This window comes from Cibotium barometz, chromosome 64 (genome assembly GCF_041138505.1).
Source record: "Cibotium barometz isolate CiBa-2024 chromosome 64, ASM4113850v1, whole genome shotgun sequence".
NCBI classification, from domain to species: domain Eukaryota; kingdom Viridiplantae; phylum Streptophyta; class Polypodiopsida; order Cyatheales; family Cibotiaceae; genus Cibotium; species Cibotium barometz.
In genome coordinates this window covers 70217-97842 of record NC_141109.1, presented here as the reverse complement: position 1 = coordinate 97842, position 27626 = coordinate 70217, and the positions used below count along the sequence as shown (strand labels likewise).

General features: G+C 37.5%; 1 protein-coding gene across 2 annotated transcripts; it reads right to left on the bottom strand.

Moving 5' to 3' along the window:
• Positions 1-1726: 1726 nt before the first annotated feature.
• On the bottom strand, positions 1727-4241 carry LOC147603186 (cation transporter HKT1;3-like). Of its 2 annotated transcripts, XM_086796757.1 has the most exons (4): positions 2896-4241; positions 2510-2737; positions 2221-2315; positions 1727-2088 (listed from the first exon to the last, which is right to left on the bottom strand). In XM_086796757.1, exons 1-4 carry the CDS (start codon positions 4173-4175, stop codon positions 2018-2020), a joined length of 1674 nt encoding a protein of 557 aa, XP_086652883.1. In that variant the 5' UTR covers positions 4176-4241; the 3' UTR covers positions 1727-2017. The 2 variants fall into 2 exon arrangements, with proteins under 2 accessions (XP_086652883.1, XP_086652882.1); XM_086796756.1 differs by having other exon boundaries at positions 1728-2315.
• Between the last annotated feature and the right edge of the window lie 23385 nt (positions 4242-27626).

The window sequence follows — 27626 nt, the reverse complement described above, 5'->3', positions numbered from 1 at the left end:
ATTATTTTATCCTAAGTAACTTGACAAGTATGATGCAAACTTCTTTATATGCTAATTAGTTACTTCTGATCTATCCTATATGTAGCTAGAGACAAGTGTGAAAAAAGCTTCTAACACATGCCATATGACTTTTAATGTATCTTACCTAACTTGACAAGTGTGAAACAAGCTTCTAACACATGCCAAATTACTTATAATTTATTATAAGTAAGTTGACAAACAAGTGTGAAGCAAGCTTCTTACACATGTCAAATTACTTCTAATTTATTATAAATAAGTCGACAAGTGTGAAGCAAGCTTCTTAGCTTCTTACACATGTCAAATTACTTCTAACCTATCCTAAGCAACTTGACAAGCAAGCTTCTAACAAATGCCAAATTATCTTAAGTATATCTTAACTAGCAAAATAATTTTACTTTAATTTTTCTAGAAAATAATAAATATTCTCTTTAATTAATTTTAATTATGTTGTAATCTTTATCTTTAAATTTAACTTTAGCTTAATTTTTTAACTAAATTAATAAAAATTTATAAAACGTAGTTACTTTTAATTTTATTTTTTTATTAAAGTTCATAAATCCAACATAATCTTATATATTTGTTTTTACTAATTTAAAATTATTTCATCCTTTTTAGAGACTTCTTACCCTTTTAGGGAACTTTTTTTGGGAGGTACTCTCAAAGTCTACAGAAACTAAGAAAACCTTGTACTACTAAATGATTGAAGACTGCATATATGGTGCAACAATTTGAATGAAAACATGGTACATTTTGAGAAAACTACTAATTGATTGAAAACTAATCATAGAGGAAAACATTTTCAATGAAAGTATTTAGCATTTCAATCAAAATGCTTTCGTTTGAAGTGTAATGCCTAAAATGTATAACCCATTAAACATGACATGTCTCTATATTTTGATGTTATTCAAGTATAACCCATTAAACATGACGTGTCTCTATATTTTGATGTTATTCACAAGTATAACCCATTAAAGATGACGTGTCTCTATATTTTGATGTTATTCACAAGTATAACCCATTAAAGATGACGTGTCTCTATATTTTGATGTTATTCAAGTATAATTGCCTAAAATGTATAACCCATCAAACATGGCATGTCCTTGTATAATATGCCACCCATTAAATGTGACGTGTCCTTTTATAATATGCCCATATAACGATTTCTAAACATGTTATTCGCATGCAACTGAATACTCATATAACTTTGACTTAGCTATATAAGGGATTTCCCACTTTGAAAGGAGTACCATCAAGCTCACCTCGAAGGAGGGTAAGGAGCATGTCTCTACTCTCAATTTACACATAATGGATTTTTCCTTTAGGCCATCCTCTTCATCTTATAGTCTACTATGCTTTAGCATATAACCTATAATCTAAATAATTCCAAATTTGTTTTTGAAGCTTCTTTCACCTAAGTGCATGAGCGAGGTCACAACCATCTATTGTATTTAAGTTTACGTTTCATGTATGTGGAAGATCTTACTTCTTGTTAGCATTGTTTATGTACACTCTCTATACACATTGTTTATGTACACTCTCTTGTTAGCATTGTTTATGTACACTCTCTGTACACATTGCATTGTTTATGTACACTCTCTTGTTAGCATTGTTTATGTACACTCTCTGTACACATTGCATACACACTGTTGGTTGTTTATGGAAGATCATACTTCTTGTGAGCATTGTTTGTGTACACTCTCCATACACATTGCATGTTGTATCCTCTTATTAAAAAAAACATCCAAATTTCTTCGTCCTTCTATGGTATAGAGCCACTTGCTTTCTTTGTAATTGTACATAACTTGGATGAATACAAGTCTTTAGAAAAGGTCTAAATATTGCACTTATGCTATGAACACATGTATGTACATGTATTATGTCTTGCAAGAGGGGCAATGAATGGATGACTAAATACCAATTCTTTTGGAATAGTAATGTCAGTTCTCCACATGACACAATCAGGTTTACTCCATCTAGTACTTAATCATGCAAAGAACTAAGGTATCCACTCTCTAGATCCTCCTCTAGAATATAGGTTGTAACATGATTTACTGACCTCTAACATGTCTGTAAGTCATCGAAATCCAGTGAGCATATGTGGGGGTGAAATAGCCCAATCAATGTCCTCTAGAAGACCACGATGCCTACCTAATAACAGCACAACCACCAAAACCATCTTTCCAGTGACACTCAATTTACCTGAGAAGGAATAAGGAATGTCGAAGCATGGTCCTGCTGATGGTGTCCTCAAACCACAACTATAGCCCATTGAAAGACCAACGTTTCCATAGGCACTATCATGCTCACATTCAAACAAAAGAACATAGGTGATCAGGCAAACCATCCTACAAGAGATGAAAGTTCCTCTCATGATGAACTGGATATTAATTTGCTTATGACGATTTAAAGGTAAGAAATGATTAAGTGGGCGTACTTTTCTTATGGATAGTAATCTTTATTGAAATATAGTTGGCGACTAGTTTTCTACCTGACAACCTCAAAAATAATGTTGAAGATCGAGAAGTTCAGTGGGTCACGCTTTATCTCCCGCCTCTCGGACAAGCATACAAAGAAGATGGCCACAAAGAGCAGTGAACCTTGTGCAAGGAGCTTGTTAATTTGCACATACGTATCCCCTTTTGATTGCGTAACCGAGCCATCCGGTCTCTCCTTGCTATGTTGTCGAATGGCACACACCGGATACACAGCAATATACCTGCAGCACAACGTAACAAAACCCCGAAATAGAACCAAAAGAATTATAATTGACCCGTTTACTCCTTTAATGTATAACTGTTAAATGCAAACTCCCCGCCCCGGCCCCGAACACACACACACACACATACACAGAGAGAGAGAGAGAGAGATTATTACATCATGCCCAGTACTAAGAACAAAGTAGGGGCTGAGAAGGCCGCTATATTCACGACATTCATGCCAGCATTGCGAGTGGTGATTGATTGAAAGAGGCCATCCACCACCTTATCGCCAGCCCCTAGCCCTTGCAAGGCCTTTGAGTTCCAATCCAAACCCAACATGCATATCAATTGTAAAGAGTTCAACACCACCACACTCGTCACCAGCCACATAGTCTCACGGCGTGGGAACAAGTGCGTGTAGCATCTGCGAGGGCTCCTCAATAAAAAGCAATACACTTGCTTCCTCTCTGATCCCTTGGAAGCCTTGTAGAGTAGCCATATGACCAAGCGTAGAGTGGGTGCATACATGGTGTTGCCAATCAGGGTTAATACACCAAGGCAAATCAGAAGAGGAGATGATCGCTGCAATGGTACCAAGTTTTCGTCTAACAAGATAAAGCCAGCATTGGCAAAAGAGGAAACCGTGGAGAAGATGGAGAAAAAGCTAGAATTTACTTGATTTCGATTAAGGACTTGAGATGCATGTGGGCTGCATTTGATGCAAAGTTGGCATATTAAGAAACCCACCATATGACAGGCAATGAAATAGCACGAGACTACCCAACTTAGAGTTACTAATGCTGGGTGGTCTTCTGGCGCAGTTCTAGAACCTTCCAGCGGCCCTTGCTCCGGCGGCTTTTGGGAGTGCAAACTGGTTACTCGAGTAGAAAATGGCTGCGGCCGTAATGGTGCCTGCATGCTGGACATGAATGTCGAGCTGCGCCCTTGATCCCAGCAGCTTGAGATGAACTTGCTACTACTCAATATGGGCATCGATAGGGTCCTTTTGATTTCATGAACCGTCTGCATGGGTCTCCTAATTTGAGCCACCTCAGTACTAGCTAGGTGCTCTAACTCAAATTTGTGTGGAGTACTTAGATGCTCACACGGGAATTTCGAGGAGTAAAATCTTCTCCTTATGAAAAGGGGTATGAGAGAGGTAAACACTTGGTTCCCAGCCACCATAAGTAAGAGAAGGGTCACCTTATCCGAGATGGAGAGGCGGTGCATCTCCACACTAGCAAGGCCAGTGACTGTGAGTGCAGAAACTGCATTGAAAAGAGCATCTATGAAGAAGAGGGGCCGGGGAGAGTGCATTGGCTTAGGGGAGCTCCATAGAGAGAAGGAGCCTACCAGTGAGAAAAAGAGGAAATAGGAGACATGCAGAAGGTAGAAAGGGCGTTTTTTCTTCCATTGGATGAATAGATTGTAAGCATGTGTGATCGGTGAAGCCATGCGGCAGGGTTAAACTTTGTGTTGTATGGTGGCAAACGCTAGCTGCTGCTTAATGCTTTTATTCGTGATTTGGAGAGAGAGAAAGAGAGAGAGAGAGCGCGCTTTAAACGAAAAGGTTGATGGAGATCCAAGAGAGCACTACAAGGGATGCCTTTTTGGCCAGCCTCCTTGTTCGCCACAGCACAACAGCCCCTCCTTTTTTTGCCAGCCTCCTTGTTCGCCACCACTAAGAGACTATAAGGTTAAATATTAATATTTCTACTTTCATGGGATAAGAGCCTTAATGCCTTACAAATGGGACACCCAACTTGACACCCAACTTGACAATTTTATAATTCTTTTTGTTTATGCCCTTTGTATTTCTTATTGCTACACTTTAGTTTGTTATTTTATGGTTGTGAAGGGTACAATTTTAGTGATATTAGAAAGAATATATAAACAATGTGGGAAACAAAATCCTTTCATATGAAGATTCCAAATCGTAAGAAAAAGGCATGTAAACCATTTCCTTAACATGCCACAATGCAGATTTTGACTCGATTTTAGATCATAAAAAATAAGAAGGCTTGGATATTACCTTTATTGCCCAACCCCATCAATCATTTAGAGCACTAATTTATGCACTTGTTTGAGACAATTAAAATATTATTCTCTCTGTGAAGTCCCTCTCAAAGGTTTTCCATAGAATAGAACTGAGAAATGATTCTTCTTGATTACAAATAAATAAGCACCTGATCTAGTGCCATAATCGCTTGCTGAAGTTCTTTTTATGAGTATTTTATGATTTTTGGAGTTTTTTTGGGGGTTTTATGATTTTCACAAAATTTTGGTAGTTTTTCAGGCATTTTTGATAATAGAGCGATAAATTAATAGCAAAATGATAAAATATTCAAGATGCATATACACAATACACTCATGATTTTTTTGTTTTCAGGAAATCAAGTTTGAAACAGTGATCTAAATTTGGGATTTTTGAGTCAATGATCTAGATCATGGATCGATAATTTTCTAACCTCAAATTATCTGAATTTTGAATGATCCCAAACTTGCGGCGATCTAAAGATCAAATGATCCAAAAACTAATCTTGATCTCAGACGATCTAAATTTTCATTGATCTTGAACTTGTAGCAATCCGAAGATTACATGATCCAAAAAAGATGATGATTTGTATCGTCAATGATTTGAAGCTTGGTGGCCAATCTAGAAATTGGATGGAAGATCAGAATTCAGGATCGATGAGACTGAAATAAGCTACAATTTGAGTTTAGAATTGCTCAATCCAAAGAAAATGATCGAAAAAGAGAAGGAATCCAATTTGGAACGATATGAAATTTGGAGCAATCCGAATAGCTCTAACAATCTTAAACATGGGACGATCTGTAAGTCAAATTGGTGATCTAGACTAGTGGGCTAGGATCAATGGTCAAAATTTGATGATTTTGGAATCAATGATGCAAAATCAGAACCACAATCCAAGTGTGCACTAAAGATGATGGTTAGCATCGAGGTTAGTGTACTATACAAGTACAACAATGTAAGATCCCTGTCCCCACCACGCAACGAATTCAGGGGTGCTAGCAGCGGAAGTAGCACTTCTTGCACGGGCCAGGCTCCCACACTCGAGGCCTCGCCCACAGATCTCCAGACAAGAGACTAATCTATTGGTTCTTCCAAAATCGAACCCGAAAAACTTCCCTTGCCTGGAAAGCACGGGCGATTCCTCCAGGATAACTTTTCTCTGACATAGTCAAAAGCCTTAACTAGCTGAATTGATCTGACCGAACCCGTAAGTCCCATAGCCAGATCAAGGGAAAGATTGCACTTGGATAATAGAGACCAATGCTTTTTTCCTCATTGAGAGGCACAGCCGTTGATTCTTTTCCATAGAACAATTTTTTTGGAGATTTACTTCATCTATCGTACCAACAGAAATTTAGTCTCATTTTCGGGATCCATTAGTCCACCCTAACCCCATCTAGTCTCGTGGGTTAGCCAACCACCCAACCACTGTACCAACGGATCCATATAAAAGAGCCATGGACTCATCGTTGAGAACCAGCAAGGTCAATCAACCAGATCCATGCCCGAATTCAAAAAACAACTCTTACTCCTTGTTCCAATATCTTCCACGACGCACATGTGGGTATCGTCGGCGACCCAGATCCCGAGCACCATATGGTGAGCACCCTCTAGGATCCTTCGCAGGTGACCTAGCGCTTCACTCATAGGCCGCTTCTTTGGTCTCTCATCCACCGTATCGGAAGCTCACCATTTTAATCGAACCGAGGCTGGTCAAGACCTCGGCCGACCTTGCTACGCGAGACCTCCTCCATTGACTCTCCTTCAGCTGTTGTTGTAACTTTATCAGATTAGGTCTCCACGACCTCATTCACAAGACGGTCAAAATGCTTCTCCACCATATCACATCTTTCCTCAATTTATCCTCATCAGATCTCATCCACTCGCATCTACCCATCATATCATTCTATTCACATCACATCTATCCAATCATCTATCTGATTCACATCTTATCTCATCACATCTCATCACCTCTATTCACAGAATTTAAACATAGAATTTAAGAGGATCCTTCTTTTTGATATAAAGATTCGTTATGCATCTATTTATGCATAATTCAAATTTAAGGAAAATAACACTTTTGAAATAAAGTTAAATCCTTTATGCATCTTTCTATGCATAAATTCAATTTTAATGAGAATAATACTTTTGAAATAAAAATAAATTTCTTTATGCATCTTTCTATTCATAAAATCAAAATTAATGAGAATAACTCTTTTGAAATAAAATAAATTCCTTTATGCATCTTTCTATGCATAAAATCAAAATTAATGAGAATAACACTTTTGAAATAAAAATAAATTCCTTTATGCATCTTTCTATGCCTAAAATCAAAGTTAATGAGAATAACTCTTTTGAAATAAAAATAAATTTCTTTATGCATCTTTCTATGCATAAAATCAAAATTAATGAGAATTACTCTTTTGAAATAAAATTTTTTTCCTTTAAGCATCTTTCTATGCATAAAATCAAAATTAATGAGAATAACACTTTTGAAATAAAAATAAATTCCCTTATGCATCTTTCTATGCATAAAATCAAAATTAATGAGAATAACTCTTTTGAAATAAAAATAAATTCCTTTATGCATCTTTCTATGCATAAAATCAAAATTAATGAGAATAACACTTTTGAAATAAAAATAAATTCCCTTATGCATCTTTCTATGCATAAAATCAAAATTAATGAGAATAACTCTTTTGAAATAAAATAAATTCCTCTATGCATAAATTCAATTTTAATGAGAATGACACTTTTGAAATAAAAATAAATCTTTTAGAATGCACAAATGGAATGAATTACTCTTTTAGAATAACCTAATGATAAACTTTAGTTCCACAAATTTTAAGAAAATTTTGCCATAACCTCCTTTGTATGGCTGACCATTTCTCAATTTTAACATTCAATTTATGACTTGAATTAATCCAATTTGAGTTCTAATATCTCTAATCTACTCCATTTTTCAAAAATCAAGAGAGTAAACAATAAAAAGAGTTTAATCAATCTTTTAATTAAAATTTCTAGGATTAAGAAGGGCTGAACTGTAAAGAAGAGAAGGGGGTGGCCTTTCCATCAAGGCATAGCATCAGATTTTAATTCCAACATTTACAAAGTATAAATTTTAAGAAAACCATAGATTTAAAATTCACAATAAGTAAGAATTAAGCTTACATGGAGTTTGTAAGATTTCCTTTGGCTTGAGGGATTGAGGGTTCTACTCTTGTTTGCCAACAGCAAGAGTGGCCACCAGTTCTTTTGGAGAGGATTTAGTAAAAAATAATTGAATTATCAAGTGAATTCAATGTATTTGACTATGGGGAGGAGTAGAGTAACAGTGCATAAACACTATTATCTCCCTACATTTGGATTAATCTTATTGGTCCATAGGAACCTTAATTCAAAATTTTCAGCAAATGTGGCCCCTCAGGCTAAGGTCCTTTTTACCTATTTTCAATTTATTTGGATAAGATTTCCTTTGGCTTGAGGGATTGAGGATTCTACTCTTGTTTGCCACAGCAAGAGTGGCCACCAGTTCTTTTGGAGAGGATTTAGTCAAAAACAATTGAATTATCAAGTGAATTCAATGTATTTGACTCTGGGGAGGAGTAGAGTAACAGTGCATAAACACTATTAACCTCTTACAAGAAGGGAGGCTTCTATTTATAGGAAAAAGTGAGCCTCTAACCAAGCAAACTGATTCTAGAATTTTCCAGATCAGTTTGGTCACTTTTTGATCATTTTTAGGTCATTTTAGCTTACATTTTGGATCTAGTTGAAACAGAAGAGAGGAGAGATAAAAATATCTCATTATTTGTGAGTTTAAAACTCATCCACATATGTGAAATAGGTCCCTCCTTCATGAGGGGAATCCCCCACACTGAGGTGTCAAAAATGCATCATTTCCTCTAAATATCTCTTCTTTTTTACCTAATAAACCTTGTCCTTAGTCAACTCTTCATCTTATGTGAGTATTTACTTATTTTTGGGTAATTTTCTTTGATTCTTCAATTTATTTCCTCCCTACATTTGGATTAATCTTATTGGTCCATAGGAAGCTTAATTCAAAATTTTCAGCAAATCTGGACTCTCAGGCTAAGGTCCTTTTTACCTATTTTCAATTTATTTCAATTGCACACTGGAAAGTTCTTTTTGAATTTCCATTTCAAGGGAAATCATTTTAATAAGAAGGGATATTTTTCCATCCAAAGATATCTAGAAATGAATTATCTCTCTCTAGAATATTTTCTCTCTCTAGGCCAAAAGAGATAGAAACAAGATCTGTTATTATTCTGTCTCAATAAAAAGTAAACATATATAAAAACGCTTGGATAAAATCAGTTATCAACCTGTTGGATGTCATATCAACTTTTGGTTGCATTAGATACCAACCTATTGAATAAAATCCAAAAGATAATTTTAAAGTCATTATATCATCCAAACATGAAATTTGTTATCGATTAGAAATTAATTCATATATACTTTTACCTTGGTTTCAAGGACTGTTCTTTGTAGGCAAGTCAATGAACAAGACAAAGTCATTGTTGTTTTGTGTGGCTTCTTGTACTTCCTCTATTGTGAGCTCTATGTCAGGTGGGATAGGCATAGATATTACTGGTCTAAGCCACTATTCAATATATCTTCATCTCTCTCATGCTCTTCGGATATATCTTCTTCCGCGTATCCTTCTTCAGATTCATCTTGTTCATTTTCTTCTTCTACTACTTGATCTTCCTCGTGTGATATTACATGTGCCTTGACTTTAGAATTTGCACTTGAATCCTCAGTTACAATATCTGACAATAAGGAGGTAGTGTCATCAAAAATTTGTCGATCACATGGATTCACGTACACTATCTACCACCATGAATTCCCATTTGGATCCTTGAAAAAAAATTCTTGTTGACAGTTCTCTAGATGAACATAGGGTTCTTTGGTGTTCCACAATAACCTTGATGAGTCGATAGACCAAAAAACTATGCGTTCTTTTATCATGGTAGCATCTCTATCTTTGTATATTGCACGAAACCAATGAACTTTTAAAATGACCTGTAATGAGAAAAGTATGTTATTAAACAAGTTTCTTATATGTCATCAATAAAATTGATTCAATTAATGATTGATTAATACTTGATTCATGCAACAATAGTTTCCTTAATAAATGCTCTCTAGTTCTCCAACATAGCTAAGGTCATCCTCCGATGAGGTTTGTGTGACGAGCACTTGCACGAGACAGTTGTTGGAATTTAGCGATGATACACGAGTCATGAGTAACTCTAGTATCATCTATTCTCTTGATGTGAAGATGTTGGCCATAGGCCCCACATGCTACTATATGTGCAAACCTATAATCACAAGACATGTTAGATTTTAATATAATATGATATACTAACTTTTAACTATATACTCTCAGTATGTAGTACCTCCTTATTACATCTGAGGCTCATCTCAAACTCCTCTCGCGCAGGTAAAGTGCTTGCATTCTACTTGTGCCTTTTTTTATCAGCTCTTGTATCCATTTCAGTGACATGGTGGGGGTCACATGCCTCTTTGATCTTTTTCACATCCTTAGTTCCCATTATGTATTGAACTCGTTAATCCATTTTTGCATGCACTCGGAATTGTAAATCACAAAGACACTTTGGAAACACATACACGATCAACTTTTACATCATCTAAGTCTTGTTCTAATCCCATAAAAGGATCATTTTGTTCTTCCAAGATTCCTAAATTTTTAGGTCATTCTCTAAAGATGTTACTATTACTTTATCTATAATTGGAGGTTCCATAAGATCCGTTTGTTCATCTTCACTTTTAATAGGCCCTCCAAAACTCACAGTCACCACTGAGGCCTTAACAACATCTTAGGCCACCCGACGATACTCTAGATTGCACTGCTTAGCAAACACAGACACATTCCCTTGCCCAATCTCTGTACCACTATAAAAACAAGTTGGATCTACTCTAGACATGCAACCAATATACCAACACACTTGTCTGCTAGCATCGTATGGACCTTGACTCCAGGTTGAACATCCATCCCTATCATTTTAATGTAAAATGATGATCATAAAACATTCTCTACATGACCATGTGTACTATATATGAAGATTATGCATGGTAGAATGGCCATGTGGCCAACCTTGCAAGCACTTCTACCATGCACAATGTGATTGAAATAATGGTCTTAAGGCTAATCTAAAGTACATTATAGATAGTAGAATGCCCCTAGGGCCATTTTAAAGTGGAATTTGCATGGTAGATTGGTCAATGGCCATTATTGATCCCATGAATGCATAATTTATCAACAATATACATGTAAGAATGCCCCTATGGTCATGCTACAATGCACAATGTAATTTTGAATGGCCTTTGTGTCATTCTACAATGTACAATGTGTTTTAAAGAATTGCCCTAGGGCCATTCATGATGTTGTTTAGAATGGCCCTTGGGCCATTCTTTCAAACACATTGTGCATGGTAGAATGGCCTTAGTGCCATTCTAAAAAACATTGTGCTTGTAAGAATGGCGCTGGGGCCATTCTCTATGCTCTCATGCCAACCTACTCATGTGTATTAGAATGGATTTAGGGCCATTCTCTACATGTGCATGTATAAAATATCAAGATTGAATCGATGTAGGGCCATTCTTGGAAGCATAATGTGGTAAGAATGGTACATCATGGACAGTAGAATGTCCCTAGGGCCATTCTTTTGTGCACGTAGTGCAGGAAAAATATCCCTAGGGCCATTCTATATCACATTGTGCTTACAAGAATGTCCCTAACCCCATTCTACTATTCACAATGTTGATGTTTTATGGATGCACATGTAGAGATAAGACCTAAGAGCATTATAAAATTCACCAAGAATTGACAGAAGAGACTAGATATGGCCCTAGGGCCTTTCTTGAAAGCACAATGTGCTTTACAATGGCCCTAAGGCCACTCTACCATGCATAATGTACTTGAAGGAATGGACCTAAGGACATTCTAAAGAACATCCTGGATGGTAGAATGGCCTTAGGGTCATTCTTTTAAGCACATTTGTTTGGTAGAATGGCCCTAGGGCCATTCCAAAGTTCACCACCTGTTGGCATAAGAGGCTAGAGAATGGACCTAGGGCCATTCTAAAACACATTCTGGATGGTAGGATGACCCTAGGGCCATTCTTTCAAGCTAATTGTGCATGGTAGAAATGTCATAGGGCCATTATAAAACACATTGTGCTTTCAAGAATGGCCCTAGGGCCATTCTACCATGCACATTCTTGATATTTTATGCATGCACATGTAGAGAATGTTCCTAGGACCATTTTTCTTGATGTTTTCTGTGGTGATTAGATTTTTGTTGTGATATTGAAGTGTGAATGGTGTTTTAATGTTGTAGATGATATGAACATTATAAAGATCATTGCACAATGTGCTTGAAAGAATGGCCTTAGGGCCATTCTAAAGCACACCATTAATGGTAGAGTGGCCCTAGGGCCATTCTAAAGTAGAATGAAAGTGAAGTGCTTATGTATATTATCTTGTAAGAAATATTTCCAATTAAATATAGTGACTCAAGGATGGAAGAAATACTTGAGAAACATAGTCAAAGACACATAAGTTACAAAGAGAAGCATAGTCAAAGACTTCAAAAGCATAGTCAGAGAGACATAAGAGTCACAAAGCACGACTGATGATTGGCAACAATGGTGAAGTGCTTATGAAAGGAATAAAATTTGTTATTGGTGCCAATCACCGAATATAGCCGAGGGGAAAAACCCAGTGGGAGAAAAGTGCCCTGGCTTATTGATCTTATTGTGGAGTCGATGAGCTTACCCTTGCACTGGTGGTGCTTCTGTTGGAAATATGGTATCAATCACTTCAGGATGCAAGGACAACCCTGTACAAAAACCGGCCTCTGGAGAAGGTGGTAGAGGAAGGAGTGCTTCCTCGCTAAAATATGGCATTGGTTCTATGGGAAGGTTAAGCAGACAATTTTAGTTTTGGAACTGCTCAATATAGGTACTCATAGTGATCCAAAATTGACATGTTGAGACTTGGGAAAGGAGGGCTTGCAAGATAGGTGGTTGCAAGTCATTTATGCATGTATCCCTCCATTGTTGTGCTTGAACCTCCTTAGGTAATCTACGTTGATTTGGTCCTCTCTCTGGTACTCTCACATCAAGAAGGTTATGGCATTGGGGTGTAATTCCCACAATTTGTTTCATTAAGCCCGTGCCATATCGTTGAAAGTAAGAGCAGCATAGCCAACAAATGTGTGAAGCTTCTCGTAATACGAGTCGTGCACACTCTTGACAATGTGGAAATGGATGATGCTGTTGATAGAATAAAGTGACAAAGTGATGCCCATAGCAATTTTCACCTAAGGGAGCATAAAAGTACCTAGAATGAGTTTGAAAAGAAGGAGCACTATAACCCCCGCGATGTTCAGGTTGAGTACTATCAGGGTCAATGCATGGTGGACATATATCTCACCAAAGTATCCATCAGGAGGTATCTGGGCGTAGAACAATGAAATTTAGAAACTTTAAACTTTATACACATATCCATCATTACAATCGAAATCAAAAACATTGTAGATAAGATCATCTCAAAAAGAACACAATCCTCTAAAGGCATAAGGAACCACATTAGTAAATGTGAGACTATTCAAACACTGATCTACCAAAGAGCTTCAATTGTAGTGTTAATGCCTTACCTTTGGTTTTGGGTATGTCCTTCTTAAGAGGTGGGAAGGTTAGCAATTGTCGAGGAATTTGAGCAAGATAAGAGGATTTAGCGTGTAAACACGTACTCATACCATACAAGAACTTGGCTGTGGTTCTGGCATCATTTTTTACTGTAGCCTTTGCCTCTACCCATTTGGTCAAATAGTCAGTTGCAACTATAATATATTCGGCATGCGTGTGACGAGCTGGAGGTTTAATGTGACCGATAAAATCAATACTCCATTTTGCAAAAGCACGTGCGCTTAACATAGGCTGCAATGGCATATTATCCTTTGTGATGGGAGGTTTGGTCCTTTGACAATCGTCACAACGTTTTACATATTCTTCGGCATCCATTTGTAAGGTTGGCCACCAAAGCCCAGACCACCTAATCAACTTAGCTGTGGTATTGCCCGAAAAGTGTCCACCCCCAACACCTGCATGTGCATGAGTCAAGATTTTCAAGTAGTCAGCTTCACATACACACATGCGTAAGTTGCCATCCTTGCCCCTCTTGTAGAGTTGGCCCTCTATCAGCATATAGTTTGCTGCTTCAACTTCAATAGCATGCTTTTGATATTTAGGAATTTTTTGATCAGTATGACCATGCTGAAGATAGTCCACAATATACTTACTCCAACTTGGTGTAGTTGAAATTTGGAATAATGTGACATTCTGAATTGGTTGTTGAATTTGACATGAAGCACAGTTACGAACAAATTTTTCAGCATCCGCATGCATGGTAGGCCACCATTGCCCATCCTGAGATATATGTCGCACACAAGTAGTAGCTGATGCATGGATTCCACCTGTACCCGCATGTGCCCATTCCAAGATCTCCTCATATTGGTCAGGGTTAGGTATAAGCCACAACACTCCATCATTACCCTGACGATATAATCTCCCTGAGATTAACTTGAATGGTCACCATAGGTCCACATTAGGACCCGTTAGTTGTATTTGCCCACTTGTCAAAATTTCTAAGATGGATTCAGACCATTTAGGAGCTGTCTCTACAAGGAAAAGTGTTGAATCTAACATATCATTATCCACACCCACAGAAGCTTCGCCAGAGGTGATTCAAGACAAATGATCTGCCCTAAGATGAGTTGTTCCTTTTCGGACTGCCACTTCAAAATCAAACTCAAGAAGGATGATAAACCACCTCACAATCCTTCCAGTTGCACAAGGCTTATTCACCAAATATAGCAATGCTTGATGGTCCACAAAAAATATGAATTTGTTTGCCAAAAGGTAATGGCGAAACTTTTTCACTGCATATATCATGGACAAACCTTCTCTTTCTGTTGTGGTATAATTCTTCTCAGCATTGTTCAACTGTCGACTAGCATATGAGATTGGGAAATCCTTATTATGTTCTCCCGATTGAGCCAAAATACATCCAATTGCAAAGTTTGAAGCAGCAATATGGACATGAAAGATTTGGTTCCAATCTGGTGCCCGTAAGATGGGTGCAGTCACTAATGCTTGCTTCAACTTTTCAAAGGATTCCTCACACTCATCAGTCCAATTAAACTTTACAAGAAGAGCATATAATGGTCTGGCTAGGACAGTGTACATGTAGATGAATCGACGATAATAGCCACAATGTCCCATGAATATTTGTACCCCTTTAGGGTTGATAGGCCGAGGTAATGAGACAATGACATCAATTTTATCCATATCTGTTGAAATCCCATTGCGAGAAACAATATGGCCCAAAATTTTCCCTTGTCTTACCATGAATTTGCACTTGTTAGGATTCAAGCATATACGATAAACTTGGCACTTTTGAAACACAAGTCTGAGGTGTTCTATATGATCATCACGCTCTTGTGAGTGAACACATAAATCATCCATGAAGATCTCAAGAAATTTCCTAAGGTACTCCTTGAATACATGACTCATTAACCGCTGAAAAGTTGCTGGTGCATTTGTTAGACCAAATGGCATAACACGATAGGCAAAGATGCCATCTTCAGTAGCAAAGGCTGTCTTGTGTTGATCCTTTGGATCAATTGACACTTGATTGTAACCAGAGAATCCATGGTACTCCTAATAGCTGGTTTGCCCCACTTTTCCCAAATGGACCTTGTCACAATGCCCACTCCTGCACCACTATCAAGTATTGTAGTTGAAGCTACTTTTTGCACTTCTAATGGGAGGGTAGCATTTCCCTAATCGTCCTCACAAAATTTTCCTACTTTGTTGATAGAAACTGGCATAACATGCTTTGTCTCAGGGTGTATAGTACAATGATGGTGACCCTTTTGTAGCAATACCTGCTCTGACAAACATGTGGCAATATCATTCCACAACTCAGGTCGAAGCTTTATCAAATCAAGCAAAGGTAAGGTACCATCCACTGGTGCTGACAAAATAGCTTGCACGATACCCATATCCATCTCCTTTGTCAACCTTCTATGCATGGAGGGTATCCTCAAGGTTTGAGAACAGTTCTCATATTCTCCCAAATATGATGGTAAGGTTTTCATTGTATGCTTACTTCTAGGAGAAACAATTGTTTGAACTTCCTCCTGGATGCTTGGGCATCTAAAGTTGTTTTCTGTGCCCCTGGTAAAATCCACCTCTGAGAATGGAGGTGAAATAATAGAGGACATATTCTCATTAACTTTCTCATGAACTGCTGCCCACATCTCATTTGCCATGTCCTCGTTAGCATCAATAACTTCATCATTGCATGGGAAGGCAAGGCTAGTTGGTGGCAGAATACCTTCTTTCAATGGGGTGGCAACTGGTGCAGACTTCTCGCTATGAGCTTGTGAGATCAACTCACTTTTCATTTCCCAACTTGATGACACTTCTGGTATGGTTTCTAATGTTGGCTTAAGGGAGGTTAGGCCCCGAGGGATAGGTGGAGGTGGTCCCTCAAGTATTGATTGAGCTTCCCTAATGAGTTGCTGATGTACAGCGAGATTGATCTTCTCCTCACGAGGGTTTGGGTATTCTTGAAGCTTCTTGGGTAGCTTAGATAAAGCTGCAATGCCACTTCTATGAGCATCAATGATGGCATCTAGAGTCTTGTTCACCTTATCCACAAAAACAGAACCCCCAGAACTATCCTCGGTCGTACTAGCCTCATCTTGTTTAGCACTAAGCCCAGGTTGAGGTTGATGCTCCTCATGCACTTCTTAGGATGTAAAAGCTTGATCCCTCATGTTTTGTTTAGAGACTTCTTGAGAACTAGTGGATGCACTCTTAGTTTGCTTGTTGCGATTCTTTTTCCTCCTAGTGGTCCTTTTTCTATTGGAATGTAGGGTCTTGTCCACTAGATTTGCCTTTGCATCCCTAGTTCGAGGTGTCTCATCAGTTTGCATTTCGGCATTTCGTTTCTGTGATCTAGTCATGACTCTAAGTGGCACGACATCCTCATTCTCTGATGAAGGTGGCGATGGAACTGCCCCTACAAAGTTGAGTGAGACCTTTGGTTGAGAGGTGCCTTCCTCATGTGGTTTCAGTAAACAATCCTTTGGGAAGTGTTCTACACAACACCCTAGACAATATCTTTCAATTGGTGAAAACTGTGGTATTGTTGTATTGGATCGAGCTGCTTGCCTTGAGCTATGTGGACAATCACGAGCCCAATGGGGTTCTCTGCACTCATAACAGGGGCCCATTAGTTTGGCTTCTACTTTCCTTTGCTGCCATTGACCTGAGGGGCCTGGAGTCCTAGGTTGGTAGCCGCCTAGCAACATCAAAGAATTTTGTTCCCCTGGTTGAGCCTCCAGTGCTTGGCTTGGATATGCGGGACTTTCCCAGCTGAAGCTCGGACTGCGCGTTATCTCTCCTTTTAGTGCTCTATAAAACTGCACATAGTGCTCTATAAAACTACACAGGGGTTCAGTTCCCTTCCCTGTGCAGTGTTTGCAGTGACTGTATCCACACTAATTAATTACCCAATTAGCTGCTTAATCACCTTCTCAACCCCTTCAGCAACATATCCTTTGCTGGCGAAAAGCTTTTGCTATTGCGACCTTTCGCTTTGCCCAGGTGAAATTTCAAGCTACACAGAGAGCGCATGTGCATCGTCTTTCTCCCACAGCGTGCCCGCACACACCCACACCCACACACACAGACACAGTGCTCTGCAGAGGTCCCCACACGCTGTCCGTTTACAAGCTTTGAATTGAGCTTACGGTAGTTGCAGATTCCATATTCTCACAGGTAATCAGAGGTTGAAGAGGCGAGAGCGAGAAGGTAAGGGACGCTCTAGCATTGCCATCGTAGCAATGGCCACAGCAGTAGCTAGTTCATCCCTTTCTTCTCTTCACATTGCATGGTTTCTTTGTGTGACAAACATAAAAAATAAAATTTGCGACCTCTCTCCTCCTCTTTTTTTCCTCTCTCCCTTAAGTGGCTTTCACACTTGGGAGCCTATGGAGCTTGCATAAGCTATGGAAGAGCTTAGCAACGCATCCAATAGCATTCCGCAATGCTCCATGAGAGTTACAACCCGTCACAATGCATGGTTTCTTTGTGTGTTTTAAAAAAAATAAACAAAAATAAAAAAATAAAATTTGCTACCTTATCCGGCCCCTCCTTTGTCTTTGTAATCTACCTTTTTTCTCTTCTAATCACTAGCTCCGAGATTCCACACTCATGCTAACCCTAAACCTAAAAACAAAAAGAAATAGTGGTAGTAATGCAAGCTTCTCAACCGGTTTTGAGTCTATTCCTCGACAGCAGCGGTGCCAATGGAGAGACGGAAAACTCTCTCACTTGTAGCAAGAGTAGCATGATCCACGTGTAGCTCAATCCAATGGGATTTGCATCCCTTTCGGAGCTAGGGATTCAACCTGTACCGGTGCACAAAAGCTTATCCACAAATGGAGAGAATGCTTATGGCTACCATCACATGACACTAGACTAAGAACACACACAAGCTCAACTTGCCCTCATTCCTACACACCCATTCATTCACAAATACAAGCAAGAGGAACACAATCACTATGCACACAAGCAAAGAGAAAGACCTCACTCCACTCCTATCTTCCTACAAGCATGCACACATCCAAGCATCAAGCTTCCATGAAAGCTTCAAATCAGCCCACATACACAAAAACAAAATACTAAAAGCATGCATAAGAGTAAAATGATTAGAGAAGAGGATGAGAAAGACTCATGACATTGCTATTGATTCAATGAAGAGATTTATCTCATACAAAGATGTAGATGGGGTGAGAAAAGAGTCTTCACCTCTATGGAGAAGAGGGAGAGTAGCTCTCTCAAAGGAGCTCTTGCATGAACTTAGCCCAAAGTGTACCTAAGCTCTCAAATGAGCCACTTTTTATACTAAAACTCCTAAAACTCCCAAAACTTCCCATGTGGGATTATTCTTAAGCCCACTCCCACACTCATCTACAACTTGGAACTCTTTACAAGAGCCCTAAATAAGAATGTCACTTGTTTTCCTGCTTGCATCTTTGTGTTGCATCCTTGCATTGATCACCACTCGTCACAAAACAGAGCCTTAATGCTTTACAAATGGGACACCCAACTTGACAATTTTATAATTCTTTTTATTTATGCCCTTTGTATTTCTTATTGCTACACTTTAGTTTGTTATTTTATGGTTGTGAAGGGTACAATTTTAGTGATATTAGAAAGAATATATAAACAATGTGGGAAATAAAATCCTTTCATATGAAGATTCCAAATCGTGAGAAAAAGGCATGTAAATCATTTCCTTAACATGCCACAATGCAGATTTTGACTCGATTTTAAATCATAAAAAATAAGAAGGCTTGGATATTACCTTTATTGCCCAACCCCATCAATCATTTAGAGCACTAATTTATGCACTTGTTTGAGACAATTAAAATATTATTCTCTCTGTGAAGTCCCTCTCAAAGGTTTTCCATAGAATAGAACTGAGCAATGATTCTTCTTGATTACAAATAAATAAGCATCTGATCTAGTGACATAATCGCTTGCTGAAGTTCTTTTTATGAGTATTTTATGATTTTTGGAGTTTTTTTGGGGTTTTATGATTTTCACAAAATTTTGGTAGTTTTTCAGGCAATTTTTGATAATAGAGCGATAAATTAATAGCAAAATGATAAAATATTCAAGATGCATATACACAATACACTCATGATTTTTTTGTTTTCAGGAAATCAAGTTTGAAACAGTGATCTAAATTTGGGATTTTTGAGTCAATGATCTAGATCATGGATCGATAATTTTCTAACCTCAAATTATGTGAATTTTGAATGATCCCAAACTTGCGGCGATCTAAAGATCAAATGATCCAAAAACTAATCTTGATCTCAGACGATCTAAATTTTCATTGATCTTGAACTTGTAGCAATCTGAAGATTACATGATCCAAAAAAGATGATGATTTGTATCGTCAATGATTTGAAGCTTGGTGGCCAATCTAGAAATTGGATTGAAGATCAGAATTCAGGATCGATGAGACAGAAATAAGCTACAATTTGGTTTAGAATTGCTCAATCCAAAGAAAATGATCGAAAAAGAGAAGGAATCCAATTTGGAACGATATGAGATTTGGAGCAATCCGAATAGCTCTAACAACCTTAAGCATGGGACGATCTGTAAGTCAACCCGAAAAACTTCCCTTGCTTGGAAAGCACGGGCGATTCCTCCAGGATAACTTTTCTCTGACATAGTCAAAAGCCTTAACTAACTGAACTGATCTGACCGAACCCGTAAGTCCCATAGCCAGATCAAGGGAAAGATTGCACTTGGATAATAGAGACCAATGCTTTTTTCCTCATTGAGAGGCACAGCCGTTGATTCTTTTCCATAGAACAATTTTTTTGGGGATTTACTTCATCTATCGTACCAACAGAAATTTAGTCTCATTTTAGGGATCCATCAGTCCACCCTAACCCCATCTAGTCCCGTGGGTTAGCCAACCACCCAACCACTATAGTGATGGGATCCAATTAAGAATTTGGTTAGGTTTTATCCCGGGTACCAGGGAAAAGAGTTCCCAGGCCCCCTAGCTAAATATTCATGCAAACTTAAAACTAGTCACACCACTTACACACCCAATATGAAATTGCCTTTTTCTCAGCATTATCTATCTTTAAAAACAATCATTTAATGAAACCACTGTGTCACTGATCATAATCCTCAAAATCTTTAGTTGAATTCTTTTTTCCAATCATTCCTTCATCGATGTACCTATGGCATCATTGGCAACCAGAATGCTCACCACTTGTCCACTCAGGGACCTTTTCAATAGTTCCTAGCTCATAGTAACCGGAAATATATTCACATATCAAAATGGAATCTCCGTTGAAGATCAGCAAGATCAACCAACGGATCCATATAAAAGAGCCATGGACTCATCCGTTGAGAACCAGCAAGGTAAATCAACCAGATCCATGCCCGAATTCAGAAAACAACTCTTACTTCTTGTTCCAATATCTTCCACGACGCACGTGTGGGTATCATTGGTGACCCAGAGCCCGAGCACCGTATGGTGAGCACCCTCTAGGATCCCTTGTAGGTGACCTAGCGCTTCACTCATAGGCCGCTTCTTTGGTCCCTCATCCACCGTACCGAAAGCTCACCATTTTAATCGAACCGAGGTTGGTCAAGACCTCGGCCGACCTTGCTACGCGAGACGTCCTCCATTGACTCTCCGTCAGCTGTTGTTGTAACTTTATCAGATTAGGTCTCCACGACCTCATTCACAAGACGGTCAAAATGCTTCTCCAGCATATCACATCTTTCCTCAATTTATCCTCATCAGATCTCATCCACTCGCATCTACCCATCACATCATTCTATTCACATCACATCTATCCAATAATCTATCTGATTCACATTTTATCTCATCACATCTCATCACCTCTATTCACAGAATTTAAACATAGAATTTAAGAGGATCCTTATTTTTGATATAAAGATTCTTTACGCATCTATTTATGCATAATTCAAATTTAAGGAAAATAACACTTTTGAAATAAAATTAAATCCTTTATGCATCTTTTTATGCATAAATTCAATTTTAATGAGAATAACACTTTTGAAATAAAAATAAATTTCTTTATTCATCTTTCTATGCATAAAATCAAAATTAATGAGAATAACTCTTTTGAAATAAAATAAATTCCTTTATGCATCTTTCTATGCATAAAATCAAAATTAATGAGAATAACACTTTTGAAATAAAAATAAATTCCTTTATGCATCTTTCTATGCCTAAAATCAAAGTTAATGAGAATAACTCTTTTGAAATAAAAATAAATTTCTTTATGCATCTTTCTATGCATAAAATCAAAATTAATGAGAATAACTCTTTGGAAATAAAAAAAAAATTCTTTAAGCATCTTTCTATGCATAAAATCAAAATTAATGAGAATAACACTTTTGAAATAAAAATAAATTCCCTTATGCATCTTTCTATGCATAAAATCAAAATTAATGAGAATAACTCTTTCGAAATAAAAATAAATTCCTTTATGCATCTTTCTATGCATAAAATCAAAATTAATGAGAATAACACTTTTGAAATAAACAAAAATTCCTTTATGCATCTTTCTATGCATAAAATCAAAATTAATGAGAACAACTCTTTTGAAATAAAATAAATTCCTCTATGCATAAATTCAATTTTAATGAGAATGACACTTTTGAAATAAAAATAAATCTTTTAGAATGCACAAATGGAATGAATTACTCTTTTAGAATAACCTAATGATAAACTTTAGTTCCACAAATTTTAAGAAAATTTTACCATAACCTCCTTTGTATGGCTGACCATTTCTCAATTTTAACATTCAATTTATGACTTGAATTAATCCAATTTGAGTTCTAATATCTCTAATCCACTCCATTTTCCAAAAATCAAGAGACTAAACAATAAAAAGAGTTTAATCAATCTTTTAATTAAAATTTCTAGGATTAAGAAGGGCTGAATTGTAAAGAAGAGAAGGGGGTGGCCTTTCCATCAAGGCATAGCATGAGATTTTAATTCCAACATTTACAAAGTATAAATTTTAAGAAAACCATAGATTTAAAATTCACAACAATAAGTAAGAATTAAGCTTACATGAAGTTTGTAAGATTTCCTTTGGCTTGAGGGATTGAAGGTTCTACTCTTGTTTGCCATAGCAAGAGTGGCCACCAGTTCTTTTGGAGAGGATTTAGTCAAAAACAATTGAATTATCAAGTGAATTCAATGTATTTGACTCTGGGGAGGAGTAGAGCAATAGTGCATAAACACTATTAACCTCTTACAAGAAGGGAGGCTTCTATTTATAGGAAAAAGTGACCCTCTAACCAAGCAAACTGATTCTAGAATTTTCCAGATCAGTTTGGTCACTTTTTGACCATTTTTAGGTCATTTTAGCTTACATTTTGGATCTAGTTGAAACAGGAGAGAGGAGAGATAAAAATATCTCATTATTTGTGAGTTTAAAACTCATCCACATATGTGAAATAGGTCCCTCCTTCATGAGGGGAATCCCCCACACTGAGGTGTCAAAAATGCATCATTTCCTCTAAATATCTCTTCTTTTTTAACTAATAAACCTTGTCCTTAGTCAACTCTTCATCTTATGTAAGTATTTACTTATTTTTGGGGGATTTTCTTTGATTCTTCAATTTATCTCCTCCCTACATTTGGATTAATCTTATTGGTCCATAGGAACCTTAATTCAAAATTTTCAGCAAATCTGGACCCTCAGGCTAAGGTCCTTTTACCTATTTTCAATTTATTTCAATTGCACACTGGAAAGTTCTTTTTGAATTTCTATTTCAAGGGAAATCATTTTAATAAGAAGGGATATTTTTCCATCCAAAGATATCTAGAAATGAATTATCTCTCTCTAGAATATTTTCTCTCTCTAGGCCAAAAGAGATAGAAACAAGATCTATTATTATTCTGGAAAGGGGATTGATTACAGGGGGAGAAACTGGACATCTTGTGGGCTTGGGGGAGGAATCTTACATCCTACCCCACTTAAAAAATGCGAGATGTCCTCATCTCACAGGTGGAGTATGATCTCTTTCATCTTCTTCTTCTTCTTCAATCACTTCTAGCGTTACTGCCTTGGAAGTGGATGGGCGATTTGGGAACTACTCTCTTTGACTTCCCCTATTCTGAGACAGAGGTCTTGCATTACTTTGGTTTGAAACTAGGATAAATATTCCTTTAATGTTGTTGGCTCTACTGTAGAGATGTTGTCAGCTGGTAACAGCCCCCCAACTTCATTCCAAAAATTCTCTAAATTCTATAAATGCCTTATGTGCTGAAGATGGGGCTAAACCAGTCCCATACATGTTGAGAATGCCTGGAATGTACTTGGATACTGACTACGAAATGTATGACTAATACCTGATTAAATGTTATAATGCCTAGATGATACCATGTCACTTGTACACGCCTGGGTGTGCACGTTACATGAGACCTGTGGCTTCCATGGACAAAGCATCTGCCACGACATTCTTTCTGCCTTTCATCTGCACAATCTGAAAGTGAAACATAGATAAAAAGTTCTGAGCCTGTCTGTAACAAGGGAGTGGAGGTTCATCTCAGATGCATTCCTTTAATGCGCATAGGTTAAGAACTAGTGCATATTCATGGCAAGCTAGGTTGAGAATTCTGGTTACATTGATAGTCATAAATAGAGTTTAATCAAGTTTACTTGTGTTTGATTCCTCTCTCACCATGGACTATGGGTGCAGTTCTTCCACTCTCTTGTGTATCCATGGTGGACAGGGAAGGCTAGCCTGTTGATAGCTATCAAGAGGATATTACGATCACTAGGCCACTCGAGGGAGGAAATCAAGGAGGATTTGGTGGAGTATGCACAGGTGAGTACATCCAAGCTGGAGGTGACAGTAGGTTGCCTTACGATTGCAGTACGTCCAGTCTAGCCTGGCAAGGGTACATCCAATCACCACGCACAGGAAGCTGGATTAGGACATGAGACAGTTCGAGATGTTTACAGGTATCGTTTGTTTCTTCACCATTTAAGATAATTTTTATCAATGTCAGAAATTTAATTTACTATCATTTGTTTTGTAGAGCTACACATGATGTTGCCATTGCACTAGACACACAGCCAACGGAGGGACATGCGATCCAAGAGGAGATATTTTTCATAAATTCACCATATATTGATGATAATATTTATCAATGTTGGTTATTTGACTTGCTATTATCTATTTTGCAGGGATACACAGGATCCCCTTGACGATCAGCCATCTAGAGAGGTGCGACATAGAGAGAGGTATGAAACTTGATTAACTTTGTTTTGTATTTATTAATATTTAGGGATTCTCTTAGTATAATTTTTAATTGCATACAATAAGCATTGTAGTTCTAGTGTATATGGCTCTGGTCACACCATGGAGACTCCACTGATCGCACTTGTTCCTCCTATAGATGCACCACCACGATGCACATGTATAGGCAACCTACACATAGAGTGAATCATCGAAGGAATGATGGTAGCATCGTGGCGTCAGGGGGCAACAGAGTCTTTCATCGTGAGATGAGAGATCTTGTAGATCTCTACATGCCGCGTAAACACATATTATGGGCGTAAGTGAATTTGTCTTGTTCTCTTTAGATGATGATCGTATTTTTAATAATGTGATTAATAAACATAGTTTATGTTTAAATTCCAGTGATCAGGATGAGACAACAAAATACATGATCACCCAGTTGGAGAGAGAGTTCAGAGTAGGATGGAGTCGCAAGGGGATCCTTTTAGAGATTGCTATGTTATTGAGACATCAACGCGATAATGCATAGTAAGATAATACTATTTTTTGGTTGGATATAGGCATATACATATTTGGTGATTCTATAATGTTTGGGGTTGAAAACGTATGGAAAAAAACTATGAACCCGAGAATAGTAGTGTACCTTTTTTGTATGTAGATGTTTGAACAAACTTTGGTCGAGTAAACTTTGCATGTAGTTTTCCTATTCTTTGTGCACATTTTATCAAAAGAAAAGAGTCTATGGGGAATTGAAACCCAATACATAGCCAATATGGCTAGATCACCAAGAGACTCGTAGACCCTAAGGTCCATGTTAGTAAAGTTCTCAATAAAAAGTAAACATATATAAAAACGCTTGAATAAAGTCACTTATCAACCTGTTAGATGTCATATCAACTTTTGGTTGCATTAGATACCAACCTATTGAATAAAATCCAAAAGATAATTTTAAAGTCATTATATCATCCAAACATGAAATTTGTTATCGATTAGAAATTAATTCATATATACTTTTACCTTGGTTTTAAGGACTGTTCTTTGTAGGCAAGTCAATGAACAAGACAAAGTCATTGTTGTTTCGTGTGGCTTCTTGTACTTCCTCTATTGTGAGCTTTATGTCAATGAACAAGACAAAGTCATTGTTGTTTCGTGTGGCTTCTTGTACTTCCTCTATTGTGAGCTCTATGTCAGGTGGGATAGGCATAGATATTACTGGTCTAAGCCACTATTCAATATATCTTCATCTCTCTCATGCTCTTCGGGGATATATCTTCTTCCGCGTATCTTTCTTCAGATTCATCTTGTTCATTTTCTTCTTCTACTACTTGATCTTCCTCATGTGATATTACATGTGCCTTGACTCCAGAATTTGCACTTGAATCCTCAGTTACAATATCTGACAATAAGGAGGTAGTGTCATCAAAAATTTGTCGAACACGTGGATTCACGTACACTATCTACCACCATGAATTCCCATTTGGATCCTTGAAAAAAAATTCTTGTTGACAGTTCTCTAGATGAACATAGGGTTCTTTGGTGTTCCACAATAACCTTGATGAGTCGATAGACCAAAAACCTATGCATTCTTTTATCATTGTAGCATCTCTATCTTTGTATATTGCACAAAACCAATGAACTTTTAAAATGACTTGTAATGAGAAAAGTATGTTATTAAACAAGTTTCTTATATGTCATCAATAAAATTGATTCAATTAATGATTGATTAATACTTGATTCATGCAACAATAGTTTCCTTAATAAATGCTCTCTAGTTCTCCAACATAGCTAAGGTCATCCTCCGACAAGGTTTGTGTGACGAGCACTTGCACAAGACAGTTGTTGGAATTTAGCGATGATACACGAGTCATGAGTAACTCTAGTATCATCTATTCTCTTGATGTGAAGATGTTGGCCATAGGCCCACATGCTACTATATGTGCAAACCTATAATCACAAGACATGTTAGATTTTAATATAATATGATCATCTACTAACTTTTTACTATATACTCTCAGTATGTAGTACCTCCTTATTACATCTGAGGCTCATCTCAAACTCCTCTCGCAGGTAAACTGTTTGCATTCTACTTGTGCCTTTTTATATCAGCTCTTGTATCCATTTCAGCGACATGGTGGGGGTCACATGCCTCTTTGATCTTTTTCGCATCCTTAGTTCCCATTATGTATTGAACTCGTTAATCCACTTTTGCATGCACTCGGAATTGTAAATCACAAAGACACTTTAGAAACACATTTACATCATCTAAGTCCTGTTCTCATCCCATAAAAGGATCATTTTGTTCTTCCAAGATTCCTAAATTTTTAGGTCATTCTCTAAAGATTTTACTATTACTTTATCTATAATTGGAGGTTCCATAAGATCCGTTTGTTCATCTTCACTTTTAATAGGCCCTCCAAAACTCACAAAGTCACCAAAAGGCCTTAACAACATCTTAGGCCACCCGACGATACTCTAGATTGCACTGCTTAGCAAACACAGACACATCCCCTTGCCCAATCCTTGTACCACTATAAAAACAAGTTGGATCTACTCTAGACATGCCATAGGAACTCAATGGAGTCTTCTTGGGCCCTTTTATTTGGCAGTTTAAGGGAGTCAAACCTTTTCTCTTAAGAAGAAACGTTTTCTAATTAGAAGCTTCAAAACGGCTACTTTATTCGAATTTGAATTTTGGGGGGAAAATGGAATTTAAAATCTAGCGAATAAAACCATATCATGTAACATATCTATGGAAAGCTCTTGATGCGTAGATCATGGATCTGTAATCTCCGCTCAAATCGGAGCTTGTATGTAGAAGTTATGGAGGTCCGAAAATTGTAAAATTGCCCCCTCCCCTTTTTGGGGAAAAAAGTGCACCCTTTGACCACTCTTACACCTCTCTTACAAACCATTGGTTTTTGCTTA